General features: G+C 27.9%; 1 protein-coding gene across 1 annotated transcript; it reads left to right on the plus strand.

Moving 5' to 3' along the window:
* Positions 1–330: 330 nt before the first annotated feature.
* Positions 331–18,246, plus strand: LOC142330948 (cytochrome P450 4C1-like). Its single transcript, XM_075376412.1, is given in 8 exon segments — positions 331–381; positions 2,818–2,863; positions 2,866–2,891; positions 2,894–2,926; positions 6,873–7,050; positions 11,375–11,544; positions 14,236–14,422; positions 17,887–18,246. Coding segments are annotated over 8 exon segments (1,017 nt in total). The 3' UTR covers positions 18,213–18,246.
* Positions 18,247–20,250: the final 2,004 nt, after the last annotated feature.

Below are 20,250 nucleotides of genomic sequence, written 5' to 3' on the forward strand. Positions count from 1 at the left end.
CCATTTTCATTATCCTAAGTCTTTTACTACTCTTAAATTTTACTTTACCTCTGCTTTAATTATTTTTTTTTATATTTGTTTTCAAATCTTCAGTTGCAGTAAATTCTGTGCCTGTTTATTTTAATCATTCTGGAGCAACTTATATACTCATATTTCAATTAATTACATGCAGTGCAATATTTCTTGTAATATTTAATAGGATTAAAAATAAAATAATCCATTTTCCGCATACAAGTGGGTACTATAATTTGCTGTTTAAGAAATAAAGTCCAGATGGACACCATTATTAAATTATATAACATATAACTGTCCCAATGCTCCTATATAGCAATGAACAACAATATCTGTGACAAGAAAGAATCAGATAGACATGAAGATGCTGTTTTTAAGAGTGAAGGAAGTTTCTTGAACAAATGAACGTAAAAATTAATTTATAAAAAGTAAGTTAAATGTGGATTCTATTAATTATAAGATATGGGCTGGGTGTACTTAGAAAGAATTAATGATACCAGAATACCTAAGTAGACTCTGAATTATGTAAACACAAAAGAAGAAGAATTAAAAGCCCGTGGCTGAAATGTGATGTTTACAAAAATTAATCTTTCTCTATCTATTTCCCATCTCTTCCTTCTCATACTTTTTTCTTTTTTTAAAACTTCAGTATACATTACATCATTATTAAATTGTAGTCAGAATCAATGTCTGCTCCTGTGTATGTTTTAATTAACTATTGGGCTAATACAATAATAAAGATTTTTGGTTATGATTGATTCATAGCTTAACAAGAAAGCATCCTATTATGAAGTCCCCTTATTTACATTACCGGTTTTATTTTACATATTGTTATTTACATGAACGATCTAGACAAGGTATTTTAATTTTGGAAATAAAATGTGAGATTACATGACAAGTAAACAAAGAGGCCTCTCTGATTAATCCAAAATTCTTTTGTGAGGTATTTCTCAGTCAGGGACAAGTAAATTTATGATAAAAAGAGTCTACATTAAAAGATTTATGGGTAAAGAAAAAATTATTTTCATTCTTGTTTACTATGCAGTATATAAACAATTAAAAACATTTTATTATCTTTTTAATAAAGATGTTTTGCAGTATTTAACTTTAGATAAGATCGATCTTTGAGCATTACAATCTATTTGAAAATAATTAGTAACTGGAGATCAAATGTTAGAATTCTTTCCGTACTGACATTCCCCTTAATTGCTTTTAATGCAACTACTTGCAATATGTGATTTTTAAAAGAGTGAAGTTCCTTTTATATAAACATAATGATTTATAAAATATAATTTATAAAAGAAATTTATCATGCTATAAAGAAAAATTTTATTATTGCAACTAATAAAAGCTTTAGGTCCTATTTTAAAATTAAAATAATATTAATTGTTATATCATAATTACAGTACCTCTGATTTTGTTTATATTTTTTTTTTTATATTTAATCATTCATTCCAGCAACTACAGGCTACACCCCCATTAACTTACCACACCACCATTTATTATTTTTTTAATTATAAACAAATTTTATATACAACAATAGTACTCCTTTCTAAGTTACAATAAATAAAAATAAAAATAGAAAATGAGACAATTGAATTTAGAAACTTCTTCATTTTACACTTGAATGCATAATGGAATTACATTTTGAACCGTTGTGTAAAATGTTTGAGATGTCTTGTTAGATGGTAAATTTTCATAGAATGATAAAATTGATTTTGTTTAGTTCAATATTAAACCACTTGTTTTGTTTTGACGCATCTAACTCAATCCCTAAGCTAGTCATAAATAACTGTTAATCCCATACATATTTCTGTCTTAAATATAATTACATTTACTTTAAAAAAATCAGAAGAAAAATGGGCAGTCATATTTTTTATGCCAGTAAAAAAAATCATATAAACCACCTTTTACTAAATTAAAAATTTTAATATTTTCTTGCGCTTACATTTATGATTGTATCAAATTTTTTTTTTTAAATATCACTCCTACAAAATATAATAATATTAACTTTTATCAAACCAGATAACAAAATTACTTTTAGTGATGCAGTGCAATACTTTGAGCCAATGAGAAAGGATTTAATTAATCTTAATTTCTACTTTCAATAAATCATTCTTCAACCTACAAAAGAACCTTCACATAATTTATTTAAAATTAAATTAAGATCCTTCCTCTGTAAAAAATAAAATATATATATATACACATTCCTAAAAAGTAATACTGATTAGATAAACTTGAACTTTCTGCTTTCTTAACAGACATTTACTTATTACAATAATAGAACGTATAACCTTCAAAATTGTTATTTTATATTGTATGTTTCAATTTTATTTATAAGTTTTGCATAATTTCTTCAAAATTATTTTATGTAATTATTATTTTTATATATGAATAGATATATCCATATATGAATACATGGATTGTAAACACTTACTTTCTTCTCATTTATGATTCTTTTTAATGCTTAACTGATCATTGGTTTTTTCATTGTCACACTATTCTCTTCCAGTGAAATATTAAAGCAGCTGTTCTTTGTTATCAGTGGAATAATACATTTACACTGTTCTTAACATAATGTAAATAATATATAATTATTTTCTGATCAGAAAAACATATTTATTTACTTTGAAGTTTTAAAATTCAACTTAAGCAAATTGGTACTGAATACAATTCATTTTTTAAATACGCTCATTATCGGTTTACTTTTTCAAAATCCTTTAAACTGGATTTAAGAATAATTAATTCTAATTTCACAGATCAATTCAAGAGTTGGTGAATGTACAGATGTATATCCATATGTAGCATTATGTAACATTAGATGCAATTTGTAGAACAGCAATGGGTGTATCAGAAAAGCTCAACATGGAAATGGAGGTGTGATTTTGTTAAAAATTTGGAAACTGTGTTCAAGGTAAATTTATATGCAATTTTATAATCAGTATAAATCTTGATAATAAGTTTGTCTTTGCATCAGTACTAGATTGAAATATATTTATTAATTGGACTTAATGGATTTAAATCCAGTTATTATATGTAGAATAAGAATGTAAAATCTGCAAGAGTAAAATCCTCATCCTATTTATAAATATGAATCAAAAAATTTTAATAGTTACGTATTTAAGAGAGAAATTTAAACTAAACTTCTCCATTATATTCCCCATTGGGCTACCCCAATACACATTCACCAGATCATGATAATACTCTCTCCATCTATCTTTATTATTATTCTTCTTCACCATATCTTTTCCATCCTTGTTTTTTATCAACGCTGCTATCTCATTTTTATTTTGCCTCTTCTTCACCAGGCCGTACAATTATTTCTTTCTACTACCAACATTCTCTTCTAAATCATTTACAAACTCTCTCCAACACCTCTCCTTATCTTCCTTTATTATCCTTTTTCAATTCCTCTTTTCTTCTTGACACATTTTGTTTCTTTAGGCTATCACATCACCTTTCATTCTAGAAACACCCTTTTCTTTTCCCTCTCTGTTTTGTATCTTACAAAACATCTCCATCTTTCCCTGTGCAATTTGTAATGTTCTGTAGCACATTTTACCACATGGTATCTTTAAACTGTTTCTATTCCTTCTCCATTTCTCCTACCTCACTCCTTAGAATAATATGTTTTGTATTTTTCTTAAAATTACTCACAAACCCTCTTACTCTCACTTTCACTACCTGTGTTTAACATCAAATGCTTCTCCCAGGGCAGCCTCTATATCCATTAATTCTCTCTTTCATCCTATTTTATCAGGAATTAGTCAATTAATGACTTCCCAACGATCATCCCAACCATACCTTGTTTACTTTCACATTTGCTTTCTGAACCATGTCTTTTCTACAAGTTCGTTCCTTTGACAGTCATGTAACATATTTCCTTCCTCATTCCTTTTTCTCTAACCATATGAACCAACTAACTCCTCCATTCCTATCCTCTTCTTACCAATCTGTGCATTCATATCTCATGTATCTCATACCTTATTCTTTCTTATTAAACCTTCTACAACCTCCAGAAATTTTTCTTGATCATTCTCTTTATTTCCCTGTTGAGGACCATAGAGTTGGATAAATTCTCTAACCTCTCCTCTGATAGGAAAGCTTAATTTAATTATTCTATCATTTGCATATTCCACATCTTTAGTCTGTTATACCACTCCTTTTATAGGATAATTCCTACTCCATTTTTACACTCTTTACCTCCATTCCACGCCAATTTATAGTATCTGCTTTTTTTTTATTCCCCATTCCATGCCATTTTGTCTCACTCAACCTAGGATATCCAAACCTTAAGTAATCACTATGTCTATTACTTCCTCTATCTTCCCAGTTAATGTCCCACATTTGTATTCCAATCTTTAACTCTTTACCTTTCCTGTGCTGTTTCCCATCTTTCATTTTTCCTAGTAACCTATTTCTCATAGCACCCAAGTACTACACATTGCCTCAGGGGAACGCCCTAACCGTGGTTGTTTCCTAATCAAACTTTCCATAAGCTGTTCTTACAAAGAGGTCGCTTTGTTTCAAAGCCATTTTTAAGCTGCTGGAAGCTATTTTATGGCCCACAGCCGTTATTCTGCCGCCACACATGAGGGATGAGTCAAATTATTTACTGGTAGTTGATACTCACCATTTCACAAGACTGTTTTTGGCTTAGTTGCATTTTTTAAGTGCACTGTCCCTCTTTCTTGACAGTATCTCACCACACCACTTCAGACCTTGCTAATTATTCAGGCAGCTTTATTCAGGCCTTGCTGCCTGTTACTGCTTATTCGGGTTGCCCCTTAATCTCAGCAAACCATCATACTGATAGCTGTTCCCTTAACCTGGAAATACAACCAATGCTCACAGCTAGGGATCCCAGTCCACAGGACAGGATTTACTCAATGAGTAATTTTAAAGATTAAATTTCGACATTAGAAGGATTAAATTTGTATTGCTGCTGAGTGATTGGTACCACACCATTTGAATATAAAATTTACAAATAGTTCTATCAGTGACTGACAGTTAGCATTAGAAGAGGAAAATGCTTACAAGATGCAGGTGCCTTATAATGCACCTGTGGAAAAGTGAATACCAGACAATGGGGACTTGTAACTCACAAAAATTATATGCATAAAAAAAATACTGCAGCCATGTTAATAATTACAAAGGTACTTTATAAAAATGATTGAATACCTTCCTTTTTATTTATCACTGTGCTCCTAATACTACAAATACAGAATCTAAATCAAAATTGTTCCTTAATCTTGAGATATATTCAAAACCATAATGTCCTTAGACCAGACATCTCCAAGAATGTTCAAGATTGTTTCTAGGAGATCAAATATGGTATTTAAAGACTGTACATTTTTAGAGGTAAAAAAGGTTGCTGCATATTATTAATTATACATCTCCTAACAACAAACGGAGTATTGATTTAATTATATGTCAAAATAGAGACGTTAAAATCAAAAGAGAGCATGTTAATAAAATCCATTATGTGCAAAGAGAATTGCAGAAGACTATTCTACAATTACCACATATGTCTGAAAATATAAAAACGATGTGAATTCAATGACTGATATCTTTTTATAACCTCAGTGAAACCAGAACAACTTCCAAACTGTACACATTCATCATCAGATACCTGCTGTTTCTAACAGTAATAAAGATTGATGGATGACTACATTTATGAAATTTACATTTGTCAATCCAGAGCAACCTGATTTGGAATGTTCTGCGTGTAAATTTAATCTTAATCACACTAGTGGGGATGAATATAAAAACTATAATCTTTATAAACATTTAATTATAAGGTCCAATTATCTTAACATCTGGCACTGTTAGTATTATACAATTTATATAAAAATAGAGAATCCACTTACCAACAATTGTGAGTATCAACTATCCAAGCGCTTTCGGATTATTCCTCCATCATCAGGGATTACTGATAAATTATGAATTTTATAGTTGTGCATATAAATTTTTATAAATGTAATCAATACATAACAGTTGTAAACATCTTACTGACAAGATGTTTTCTTTTAACGTTGACTTATTTTAACTATTGACAATCAACTGTTATGAACATAATAATTTTAAATTTTATTTTAATTTTAATTCCCATTTATAAAAATGTTTAATTTTTATATAAATTTAATTATAACTATGTAGTTTGCTAAGCAAGATTTAATTTTTTTTCACAATGAGTTCAGGATATGTTATTACATAGGTACATAATTAAAATATGTTAATACAATCACTTCATTTTCTCTGAAATTAGGTTTAAGAATGAATATGACACAACAATATAGAATATTGAGCTACCAATATATAAACAAATTTATTCTGCTGATATTTAGAATATTCACATATCATTTCAGCTATTTGACAGTTTCACAAATTACAAGCATCAAGAAGTACTTTACTTCTTTTAAAGAATATTAAGTTTTTTTCATTAAGTGTAATTGTAAAATCTAATAAATAATATACATAGAAGTAATAAAAAACTATTCAATTTAAAAATATTTGATATCCGGAAAGTGGTGTATTAATGACAATAGCCTACTGGGTTATAGAGAAATTATTCCTGATCAACCAATCTAATTTTTCTTGTACGCTTGTAACCCATACTTCAGAAACCACCTATCTATTCTTTTCATTTCTAAATTAATTATCATCCATGTTCTACTACCATAAAGGATACACTTAAAAAATATTTTTAAGAAATTCTAAATCTAAATTTAATACTAGTAAAACGTCTATTTTTCTTGGAGGATCTTTCTTTCGCTAATCTACTTTTAATATCTCCCTTGTGTCATCTACTCTTAGTAATAATGTTAAAGAAATAGATTTTAAAAACTTTTTTGTTTAAGGTTTGGCAACAAAGAATGGTACAAATATGGTTACAAATACCAATATTATTTTCACTAAGTAATATAAAAAAAGTTCATGATGAAGCAGTTAAATCGACTCTACAGTTCACAGAAAAAGTTATAAAAGAAAAACATGAAGAATGGGAAATGAGCAAGGATGAGTATTATAAAAAATTAGGTAAGTAATGGTTTCTCCTTCATAATTTTATTGTCTAAAATTGTCAGAAGTAAAATTGAAAAACCTTTGTTAAAAACTGATCAGGAAATTTAAATTTTTAAATGTTACTGGAAAATTGACATTGCATGATGGGAGTACATTTTATTGTATGAACAATCAGTTTCAATTATTTATAATTTTCAATTTTTCCAGGATGAAGATTAGATAATATTTTGACAATATATAAATTCTAAACTTATACTATGGCAACATTATTAGCAAATTTTCACAAAATTATTAATTGATGAGATTTCTTAGAAATGACATCAACAACACAGTGTAAATCTAGACCTACTGTAAGCTCTTACCTGTGAAATTAGAAATAAAGTGTTGATATCATGGATTCTAAGATGATAATATGAATTTAAAATCAACACAAGAGTGATTAATGTGCTATTTTTATTGTAATAGAACCAAATATAGACACTGACAATAATGCTACATCAGATCTAAAATCGAAGTAGAGTTCTATGTAGAAAAACCTTTTGATTAAAACTAAATGTTTAATATTTAAAAAGCTCAACAATTATATTATTTGTACAAACATTTACTGTATAGTGTATAATTTATTTTACACCGGGTTGCCTAGTGGTGAACTCATCATCGCCAATCAACTGATTTCGAAGTTGAGAGTTCTTTTCTAGGTTCAAATCCTAGTAAAGGCAATTACTTTTATATAGATTTGAATACTAGATTGTAGATACTGGTATTTTTTTGGTGGTTGGGTTTCAATTAACCACACATCAGCCTAAGACTGTACAAGACTACAATTCAATTACATAATCCTCATTCATCCTCTGAAGTAATACCGTACAGTGATTTCAAAGGCTAAACAGAAAAAAGAAAAAGAAAAAGGTGATTTATGAACAATGTAACAAACTATAAGGACATTTTCTACTAGTGAAAACAAAGAAGAATATTTATATAAACATGGGTCTAGAAATCCTTTGTTAACGAGGCTAAGATTTCGTCCTGATTTCTGCACCTTTGGTAAAATTAAGCCAGATTGTATTCTTGGGACCCAAATTAAGGGATAAATTCAGTGATTTTATAGGAAATCTGACCTAAAAAATAGAAGAAAAACATAGGTCCCACAACTATATTTTTAGTAGTTTTTGAGAAATCTGGGATAAAAGACAATGATTTACTGAGAAAATTTCATACAGACATATGAAATTTACATATACACAGACAACACAGGTCATCAGAAAAAGAAATAAATAAGTTGGAACTGAGATAAAAGTAGATGAATTAAAATGTATTTTTTATGCTGAATCTTAAAATGAAATCAATTTTTTTCATCACCCTCAGATTTTTAGTTATAACCCTTTAAATTATTGAGAAACTTCTTAAATAATAGAATACAAAAATAATAATAATTACAATTAAAATTCCTACTTTTATTTTGCAGGCATTTATGTTTATCTTAATTCCTTTTTTCTTATTTTCCATTTGTCTTCAGTGAAGTCTTCTCTTTTTATCATTCAGCAGCAGTCACTCATTATAGATTCATCCCATCTGCAATATATCTTGGTGGAACCTTTCTCCTTGTTCGTCGCTGATGTCACACAAGTTTAAAGGAAAAAATCCAAATGAGAATGTAAAAAATGAATTTCAATGACATTCTGCAGCCTAAATTTTTGTAGTTCACTAAGAGTTCATTTATAAGCTGATCATGATTTTTTGTTTTCAAGAAAATCAGTAACAACATTTTTGAATGATTTCTATGCTGCCACTTTTTGAGGATTCAGTTTGTTGTCAAATATATTTTCACGAATTAATTTTCTTATTTGTGGCCCGATGAATATTTCCTCTTTTGATCTGGCTTCACTTAATTGTGAAAAAACCTCACTTAAATGTTTAAAGTCACCTCCATCTTTATCTAATGTTTATACAAAATTCATCAGGCCTACTTTTATGTGTAGAGGTGGTAAAATAATACAATCTGTTTTGACAAGGGGAATATTGACAATATTTTCCATTCCTGGGATAAACTAATTTCTTTTTGGCCAGTCTTTAACTGCATAATGTTTATCTGTAGCCCAACTATTCCACACACATATATTTTGTAAAGCCGCTCTGGAGACCAAGAAGAAGCCCTATCACTTTCAGATCAGCAATGATTTGCCATGTTCATCATACTTAGTAGCTTTTAAAATTTTTGACATACTTCTCTATGTTTCTTTCGTTCCTGCAGCATGTGCTACCGGTATAGAAGAAAACTTATTCAAGCTATGCAATAATAGTGCCCGTAAGCTTCTTTCTGATGAATCTATGCACAAATGCCAATCATGAACAACATATTCAATGTCCAATTCAGACATCTCCCTAACATCATGGCAGGAACAAATTAAACTATCTCTTCTAAAGTATTTCAGTAAATTTTTGTTTCGATTTCTATATACTGAAATTTTAGTTTTGTTGTTTAATAAATTCCATTCTTTAGGACATGAACTAGGAATTTTGTATGTTGTTTCAACAAATACAAGTCACGAATTAGGTCGCTCAGTTCTGCTTGTGTGATGAGGTGAGGTTAGGTATTTGATTCTTCTGGAATGTAATTAATATCTATTGAACTAGAGGATTCATTGGTTGAGCCTTCTGGGAAATCAGAAATTTCTTTCCAAGAAGTTGGAGCAATCGGAATCAGTAAATCAACACCATGAAGTACTGATCTTATAGCTGAACGAACATTTGGGTATGCAATACTGCTTTTATTATTTGTTAAGCAAAAATAGCAGTCATCATAATTGTTAGTAAGCTGTCACCAAATCATAGGTATGCCAAAACGCAAATGTTCTTTTTTCCTTTTAACCACTGTGTTAGTTTAATGTAGCACTTGATACATGCTATATGTGGACCCCAGGATTTATCTCGGTCTCCCAAGGGACAGTCAAAATAATGTCTGTAAACAGTTTTCAGCAGATTTGATAGTGGTTTTTATTAACTTTTGGTGGCGAATTCTCCGCAAAAGTAACAAAAAATATTTGGAGAATTTTTACAAAACCGATTTTTATTTATTGTAAAATTCAAAATGTTTTAATGAAAGAAAGTAAACTGAAATACTACAAAAATACTTAATTATAAAAATAATTAAGTTTTAATTTGTTAATACTTAATTACTCAAAATTCTTCATAAAATTGTTTCCCATGGAGTGCAATAAAACACAAACACACATACACACACACACACAACTTAACAAATCTTGATGTTCAATAAAATAATACCAAAATTTGTTCTGTCATAAAAATCTTTCACTACATCTATAGCATTACTTATAAACAATTTTGTTGATTGTTAGAAACAATCTTTGTAATATATATATATGTATGATAAAACCACTACCACAATTAAAGAATACAGCTAGTCATACCAAGAGCTACAACATGAAGAAAATTTCATCATGTTGAATTGCTCATTATCTGACTCTCTGACTTTTCTATACATGTCTGGCTTGGCATGAAATGACAGCATTCAACTGTTATGTATCAAATACGGTTCTACAGCATGCATTGCAATATAAATCAGATGTGAGCAAACATACAGAGATTCTAACTTATTTGTATTGTTCGTTCCAAGAATAATGGAATAAATAAATTTAAGGTGTTTTGTAACTTAAGAATGTTACATGATGGTTTGTTTCAAAATAGATATTCAGATTCAGCATACAAATTATTATATAGAACTCCCTGTTCGGTTCCAAATTTTATGTTGACCAGTGTAATTAATTTTTTTTTAAATTAAAGTATTATTAGCCTGTATGCAATTTTGTTGTTTATTTCTGTTTTCCATAAGAACTACAGGAAGTTTAAACAGATTTCTAGTTCTCTTGCATAAGTTTTTTATATGTTTCTTGTATAGGAGGCATTTTATCAAAAAATAAGATTTTACGAAGAAAACTTCAAGTAAATAAAATTTTCAAAATCTTATATGAGAGATGGTTTTTTTTCTCTTTTTTTATGACTGAATTTTCTTTCTTTGTACTAGACAAAAACTGACAACTGAAAAACACTGGAACAACTGTGAAAAACTTATCCAATAGATAATCTCAATAGAGATCTACAATTATGTAGAAACAAAATTTACATCTTATTATGTTTGAGGTCTTAACAATATATACTATCTTTCATCAGGAAAGAAGTAGACAAAGAAGACAATCGACCAAGGTACTGCTTATGTTCAGGATAATTTATTCAGGATTCTTCTTAACAATAAATTGTAAGCCTTTCATTAAAAGATATTTTAAAGATTGTAATTAAGTAAAACTTTCTTTATCGTTTACAGAAGATGGTGGTAAATTGGCATTCTTAGATTTGATGTTAGGTAATGGAATGACTGATAATGAATTGCGAGATGAAACAATGACTATTATAATTGGTGGCCAAGAAACTACAGCTACTGAATTGAGTTTTGCACTTTTATTAATCGCCATGCATCCAGATGTACAAGAATTGGTATGTATTATTTTAATAATTTAAATATAAACAGTTAAGAAATTTTATTTTAATTAAGACTGCTTTTGTCATTTATAGTGATAAAAATAATAATTTCTGTGGATCAATATGCTCAATTTTAAATCATCTAAATAAAAAGAAACACTATTTTCTTTTACATTTTAATTTTTTATGTTTATTTTGAAATTATGGCTTTGATTATGGTGTAACCTCCATAAAAAAAATAAAGGCATCATTAGTGTTGAATTTTAACAACTTCATAGATATGATTTTTTTTTTAATTTTAATTAATGTAACAAAAATAAGTTGCAGAAAGCACTACCTAGATTTATTTATCAATAACAAATTAATTGATTAATGATAATACAATTATAATATAATCAATGGTACAAAAAAACCAGGTTTATCCATCATATATACTGCAGGTAATATTTTTTCCAAGCAATATTTATGTTGTTCATACATTACATGTAGACTAAAAATAAAATAAAATAGAAATAACCCTTACCAAACATTCCCTTAAGCCATTAAGAACATTCCTTTAAGCCAAGAAGAACAGAAATGGATCAATGAAAATATTAATAAGATTACCAACTTACAAATTCTGTAAATAAAGTAATGAGACTAGTTTTTTTGGCAGCCAAAGTAAACATACAATTATATGAACAGCTGATTTATATTCAGTATTAATATTTTTAGTCTATTGTTACCACATGAGAGTAAACAAACTTTTTGTGAAACAGGTTTTTGTTGTGCGTTACAAAAATGAGTGATATTAATTATATACAATATTGTGCAATCAAGTTTTGTGTTAAACTCTGTGAGAACGCTACTGAAAATGGCGTATGGAGATGATGCTCTGTCATGAGCCCAATTTTCAACGTGGTTTAAAACGTGTGTTCAAATGGCCAGGAATCAGTTGCGAACGATCCACGCTCTGGAAGACCATTAATGTCAAAAAGTGATGACAATGTTGAACAAATCTTGATATGATATGGCTTGATAATCTTGACTTGATATGGTAAGACCAGTGATTAACTGTCAGCATAATTGCAGAACAATTGAATTTGAACCATACCACTGTCCATCAAATTTTTACAAATGAATTGGACATGAAAAAAGTTTGTGCAAAATTGGTCCCAAAAAACCTCAATGTTGAACAGAAAAACAACAATGTGGGAGTGTGCCGTGATCTTTTTGGATGAATTGAACTAATCCTGATTTTCTAAAACTAATGTTATTACTGAAGATGAATCTTGTATAATTGAGTACGACCCAGAAACAAAATGCCACAGCAAGGAGTGGCACACTTCAAACTCCCCACATCCTAAAAAAGCAAAACTGAGCAAATCAAAAATCAAAACCATGCTAATTTGTTTCTTTGACAGTAATGGCATTGTCCATAAGGAGTTTTTGCCTACAGGACAGACTGTAAATCAATATGTTTACTGAGAAATTCTTGAAAGACTGCGGAAAAAAGTTGCCTGCATGAGAACAGCCACCAAACTGGATGCTGCATCCCGACAATGAACCTTGTCACACTGCACTCACAATTAATAATTTTTTGGCAAAGAAAAACATTACTGTAGTAACTCAACCACCTTATTCACCTGACTTGAGTCCCTGCGACTTAAAAAAAACACCAAAGGACACCATTTTCGAACAGTAGAAAACATTAAAAAAATGTAACTGAACATCTGAATGATATTCCAGTTTCTGAGTTCCAACACTGCTGTGAAGAATGGGGAAACCATTTGAAGCATTGCGTGGCTTCCCAAGGGAACTATTTCAAAGGTGTTAGAGTCGATGTATAATTGGACTGTAAATAAAATTTTTTTCTGAACCATACTCATTAGTTTATTTATAAACCTCGTATATCTGCAACAACAAAAATAAAAAAAAATCCATTACTTCCCGATCATTAAAGTTAACACCAGAACCTTTTTCTAATTAACTACCCTAACTATCTATAAACCTGGAGAATTCTACAAAAAAGCATCAGTTTATTATATACCTCCTGACTACATTTCATCATTTGATGTACAAAAAGATGTAAAATTCTTTCTTGTTTTCCTAATACTAAATATTACCTATATTTCCGAAGATTCTCTCGCACGCTGATACAAGCATTATTTTCTCTGCAAATCCTCTTCTAGTGGTCAAATAAAAAATAACACAGTATGTACCCTCTCAGCCTACATGAAATATTATAAATAATTCTTATTTTTCCTAACCAGTGATTTTTCATGGAAACAAATGTGTTAAAAAATCCTCTATGACCATCTACTTTTTAAGTTATCTCTAAAATAATTAATGGAGTTATGTGACAGATAAACTTACTAACAAGTTTATTGTTTTACCTCCCCTGTCATGCATCTATAGTTTCATGTTATAATGTCCTAGCAACTATTCTATCATTCTACCTTTTCTTTGAAAATATACTTTCTTGAAGAGCCTTCTAATCAATCAGCGCACATCTTAATAAATCATTTAGTAATTTTCTAATCAATTTTTTCTTTAGAGAAAAGAATCTTATACAATAAGATTCTTTATGGGCAAAGGCTAATACGTAATTAGTATTAGCCTTTGCCCATTAAATAAAATTCTTCTATATCTAGTAAAATATTTAGTTCGGATTAATGACTAAATTATTAAAAACGTTTTAATTTTTCATTGTTCTTTTTTGAACAGGTTCATGAAGAGCTAGATTATATATTTGGTAATGATAAGTATACAGAACCAGGCCTATATGATCTTAATAAATTAGAATATTTAGAACGGGCTATAAAAGAGACTATGAGATTATTTCCAGCATTACCAGCTATTGGTAGACAATTAGAAGAGGACGTAAAAGTGGGCGATTTTGTAGTTCCTAAAGGTAAATTTTACTTTTTTTTATCATAGAATATTTAAATTAAAATAATAATAACAATAAAATCTAAGTTTTATTTAAGAATTTAAAAAATGAAATGGACTGGCATTGACTTTTTATAAACTAAATATACATATTCAAATAATAACTGAACTAACTTATAATTGATTAATTATTGTTATTAAAATAATTGCACAAGTTGTAACTCAACTTATGTAATTTACAGGTGTATAGCAAGTAAGCATGTTAGCTTAGGAACATGTAAGTTTCTTTGAGTGAGAATATTTTACATTAACTACTTACAGACAAATACTTCTTACAAATCAAACCTGACTCATATTTGAACAAAAAATATATAAATAAAAATAAAAAAATAATAAAAATAAAATAAAAATTCTATAATTTAAAAACCATCCTCCTGATGACTTTTCTATTAGTAAAAATCCTGTTGCCTCCAACTTATTGATTCATATTTTGATCATATATGTAGCATTTACATAATATTTCCATTTAAGAATGAAATGTAAATGAAACACTCAACGTTACTTGCTAGCTGTCTCATAATTATCATTACATCAAACCATTAATGCAAAAGCATACTGTATAACAGTTTACTGTTATACAGTATGCTTTTGCATACTAATTACCATAGGGTTAAATTTGATACAATTATCTGCATTAGAACAAGCAGTATTTTTACTTTCTATAATATTTTAAGGAGGAATTATACTTTCTATGGTATTTTTCTATAGAATGAGAAATTTGATAATGAAATCTAACAGTATATTCTTTAATAGGGATTATAAGGCAATACAACCTTTTATGAATAAAAATGTTAAGATTTTCATGAATCTTTCTTTCTATTATAAATAAAATATGTGACTGAAATAAATTTATACACAGTAAACATCAATCAACAAGAAAACTAAGTTTTAAAAATACATTGAATTGCACGAGAATGACCATTAACTCCATTAACAAGTATTCAGTAGGGTACATTATGAATGAATGATCAAATAAAGTAATTTAAAAAATTTAATTAATTATGACTTAGTATAATTGATTTTATTAAAAAAGTCTCTTTAACTCACTTCTCCATACTATCATAATATTTTTTTTGCTCAGTTCATAATGGATGTTTCGTTTGGAGTTTACAAAAATGCAATGTTTAAATATGCTGAGTATTTCATCTTACTTTGTATAGATTATATACATTCATTCTGCCAGTTTTACACTTATCATATAAAATATTAATGTTTACTATTATAAAGTTGCGCTTTAAAAAAATACTGGCTCTCTTGAGCTGAAGTTAATAAAAGATTGAAACATATTAGAAAAAATAATTTTAATTTGCAATAAATAATACCATAAAATTTTACGCATCTTGTTATTTATTTGTAAAAGCCATGAAAGAGATTTTCCTGTTAAAGCCAGGAAAATTACACAACTTTGGCTACTGATGTCTTTGCTTTTGATAGACTACTTCATAGAAGGATGGTTAAATGGAACATTAAGGTAAGTAAGCTAGTAAGTAAATTAATCAATTAGTAAATAAGATAAGTAGGTAGTACAAAATTATAAATAAAAAAATAATTCTACTCTTTGAGTAAAATTCTTTGATACGAGACAGATGGTTACTTTATCTCCCCACTACCTTGAGCAATTGCTACCACAACTGAATAACATCAATGACATTCAGAAATCATCATTCAAAATTTCATAAATATAAATTAATCCAGTCTGAAGATATCAAGTAAAATGATAATTGACAAAAAAATTAGGCTTATCATTCCCCTGTGCAGCAAATTATATAAATCAAAACATAGTTACAATTATAACTTTGACACAACAGTATAACTTCTAATTGTATAATATTACGTTACCTAAGATCTCTTTTTTATGGGTAGGGGTGAATTACAATGAAATTTTATTGTAATATTATTACTAAAAGTTTATTAATTAAAGTTTTAATAATATGAAAAGTTTAAACAAATCAAGAAACATTTTAAATTTCAGGAAATCAATATTTTAAAAATTTTATAGACTGCCCTGCCTCAAATATTGTCCTCAAAGTATTTTTTTGGGTCACTTGCACTACTACTACTATGTCTAGGAAGTTGTTAAAAAAATGTAAATAAAAAGATAGCTTTTTTTATATTTTGGGGAAGGAGGAATTTTGGGGCAAATTTTTTTAAAGAACAGTAAGATAAGCACGCACTACTGAGCTTAATATAAAGTGGGGTTATGTTTGCAAAATTTTGATACAATTGACCCTAAAAAAGTATTTATTCCCCTGCAGATATTGTCCCCAAAATTGTATCAACAAATTATCCCATATATACTAATCTCTGTACCAAATTTCATCAAAATCAGTTTATCCAGTTAAAAGTTATTGAGCTTCAAAAATGTTAACACGCTTACATATATACATTATCCCCAACATTTTTTTTTTTTTTTTAATTTTTTGGGTCATGAAATGTCAAGAGAAGCAGAAAAAACCTAATCCACATTTATTGACTGATTACTGTACTTTCCTTCTTGCAGCATATCTCCAGAGTTATGATCCCAACAAAGTGAAAATAATATACAAGTAATTCTATGAACCTTTAAAATTTACTCCTACTTATAAAAATCAAATTGAACTATTTTTTTGCTATAATTCTTCTTCTGCTTCCAAAATTATACCAGAAAATTACCCCATATACATGAATCTCTGAACCAAATTTTAACAAAATCGATTTATCCAGTAAAACGTTATTAAACTTCTAACATGATCCATGCCTATGTATGGATATTTAAATCAATAAATACTTTTATTAATTCCTACCTTTCTATTACTGTTGGAATTTATGCATTTGAACTTTTCTCTTCAAATAATTGTATTTAGGATATATATATTTAGGAACATAAAAATAATAGAATGAACTCGCTGGAGTATATGGATGAACTTTCATCCATATTCAAAATTAAAACGTATTAAATATTCATTTACTTCATTATTTCTTTTGCAATCTGTTTTTCCACTTTCTCTATGTTGAAAATCAAAAGGATATCAATTCTTTTGGGGAAATGTTTTTTTTCCAATTGTTCATAAAATAAATATATAGCTCTTAAAGGTTTCAATTATTTAGATTTTTGTAAGTTTCACATTTTATAATTCATTAGCAGGTGAAATATGCATCAAATCTACATATCTCTTCTGGCCTTGAAACTTCAACAGCTACATTAAAATTTAGTTATAGAGCACATTTTCTATTTCTAGACAAAATATTTTTTTCTTTTATTTATTTACATTTTAATTTGATTCATAACTAATTAATATTTTTGTTAAGTATTCAAATTTTCAGCTTTGAAAGCTCTTAGTTAAAGATGTACAAAGGTGTAAAAAAAAGGTATTACAATTTGGTAAAAACCACTGTGTTCATATTAATAAAAACAAACCAAGTAATGTTTCATTCTTGTTGTTTCAGGTACTGATATAGGTATATTTATATATGAAATACATCGTGATCCAGATCACTGGAAAGATCCTGGTAAATTTAACCCGGATAATTTTCTTCCAGAAAATTGTCGAACAAGACATCCATATTCATATATGCCATTTTCAGCAGGTTTAAGAAATTGTATAGGACAAAAATATGGTATGTTACAAATGAAGACTGTTTTATCTACACTTTTGCGACGATATAATATACAACCAGGGCCTGAACATAGTACCGTAGATAAAATTGATGTAATAATGACAACCACATTAAAATCTAAGAAAGGATTTAATGCGATATTTAATCTAAGATAATCGTATTATGGTATATAAATTTAATAATTAAATAATAATTTATACATTGTATTTATTTATTTATTTATTCTATAAGCATAATTTTATTGTAATAAAATTTTATTTCATTTTTACACTTTAATAAAACATTTTTTTGAAAAAAAGAAAATCAATGAAATTATTTGTTTTTATTACCATAAATATGAAAAATACTAAATCCATCAAGATAGGTTCTAGCTTTAAACTCCTAAAATTCTGAACAAGATGTAGTAGTCATTACACCACAACTGCAGTGAAGATCAACTTAAAAAAATTTTTATTAGTGAAGTGGACTTTGGTGGATTTATGGAAATGCAACAATTTCCCATTCAGTTTAGATGCCGAAAGCTCAGGGAAAAAGGTTCAGTGAAATATTTGACACAACAAATTTGAACAAGTGAATATTGTTAATTTTGAATATTACTAAATTATTAAATCTCTGTCACATATATTCTTGTACAAATAAATTGTAGTTCTGATCAGTACACAAAAATCCATTATATAGATCAAATAAATATTAATTAAATTATAAATATAAAATTAAATTATCGGATAAAAAATGAATGTGTTTTAAGTCTATTAATTATTTAAATACAGGCATTAAATAATATTAAGGTAAATAAATATATTGATTATAAAAAATTACTATAAAATAATTCACAATCAGAAGCAGATATTAAAAGTTATTTTATACATTTATATACTTTTTGAACAGGTTGCACATATGGTTTGATTTCTTTTTACTTCCTTGTACAAAGTAAAAGTATAGTGATTGCAAAAAATTACGGTTTTCAGATTTCAACAGAAATATCCATTTTGATCATCTTTGAATCATTTTGACTAGCATTTTACTAGTATTTTAGTTATTTTGACTTTAGCATTTTCAGCTTGACATCTGTATGTACACACATATGTATATATGTACGTATGAATGTATCTCACATACTCAAAAATGATTAGCTGTAGTATGTTGAAATTTTATATTTAGGAATGTTGTAACATCTAGTTGTGCACCTCCACTTTTGATTACATTAGACTGAAACAAAAGTGTCCAAAAAAGCCCGTAATCCAAAAAAATTTGAATTTTGGACTTTTTCTTAACTGCAGTAATAATCCCTTATTAAGAGCTTTTCAATTATATATCATAAGTCCTACTTATTTTCAGTGATTCCAGAGTTATAGCCAAATAAAATTCTTATTAACAGAATATTTGAATCTTACAAGGTTAGGGCACATCGGTTTAAATCAGACCATCTCTTTTTTTAACTGGTTTTGTAATTTATATGTATTGTTTTAATAATTATTAACCTGGGATTGTAAAAAAGGTTTTACAGTAAATAATAATTCAATAATAATAATAAAAATAAAAAAAATTTGAAAAAATATCAGAAGTTATTAGTGAAATAAAATTGTATGTACTTTTAAAAATGTGTATATGTAATTTAATAGGCATTATTACATATGTGTATATGTAAATATTTGGTGAAACAAATGATTATTTAATATTTATTGAAAATCAATATTTAGAATCGTATTGTTTTTGGATTTTCTAGTTTAATTTCTGCTTAATTTTATTTAATTATTCTGAAATTTTTGTTTAATTTTATCAGCATTAAATTTAACTACAGAGTGATTGAAAAATAAACCCTCAAAAAAACTATATATACTCTGAGGCATATGTGTTTGATCTTTAATAAATTGCAAAAAATTGTTATCTTTTAGTTTATCACTCCAATGACATGGCAATAAATGTGTAAATGTAATTTAATACATGTACCAGGAAGTCATCTGGTGTCCACATCAGATTTTTTAATAATAGTTTTATTTAAAAATTCATTAACAGAGTAATTTTGTTTCCATAAAAGAAAATCTTTTAATTTTACTTTAAATAAATCGGTGGGAAAAGTTTTCAAATTACAATTTATTAAAAATGACAATGGATACATAATAAAGCCTTTTCTCAACAAAGCTCCAGCTCATGCATTACAACTTATCCATAGATTCTTGGCAAATTACAGGA

Source organism: Lycorma delicatula, chromosome 10 (assembly GCF_047948215.1).
Source record: "Lycorma delicatula isolate Av1 chromosome 10, ASM4794821v1, whole genome shotgun sequence".
NCBI classification, from domain to species: Eukaryota; Metazoa; Arthropoda; class Insecta; order Hemiptera; family Fulgoridae; genus Lycorma; species Lycorma delicatula.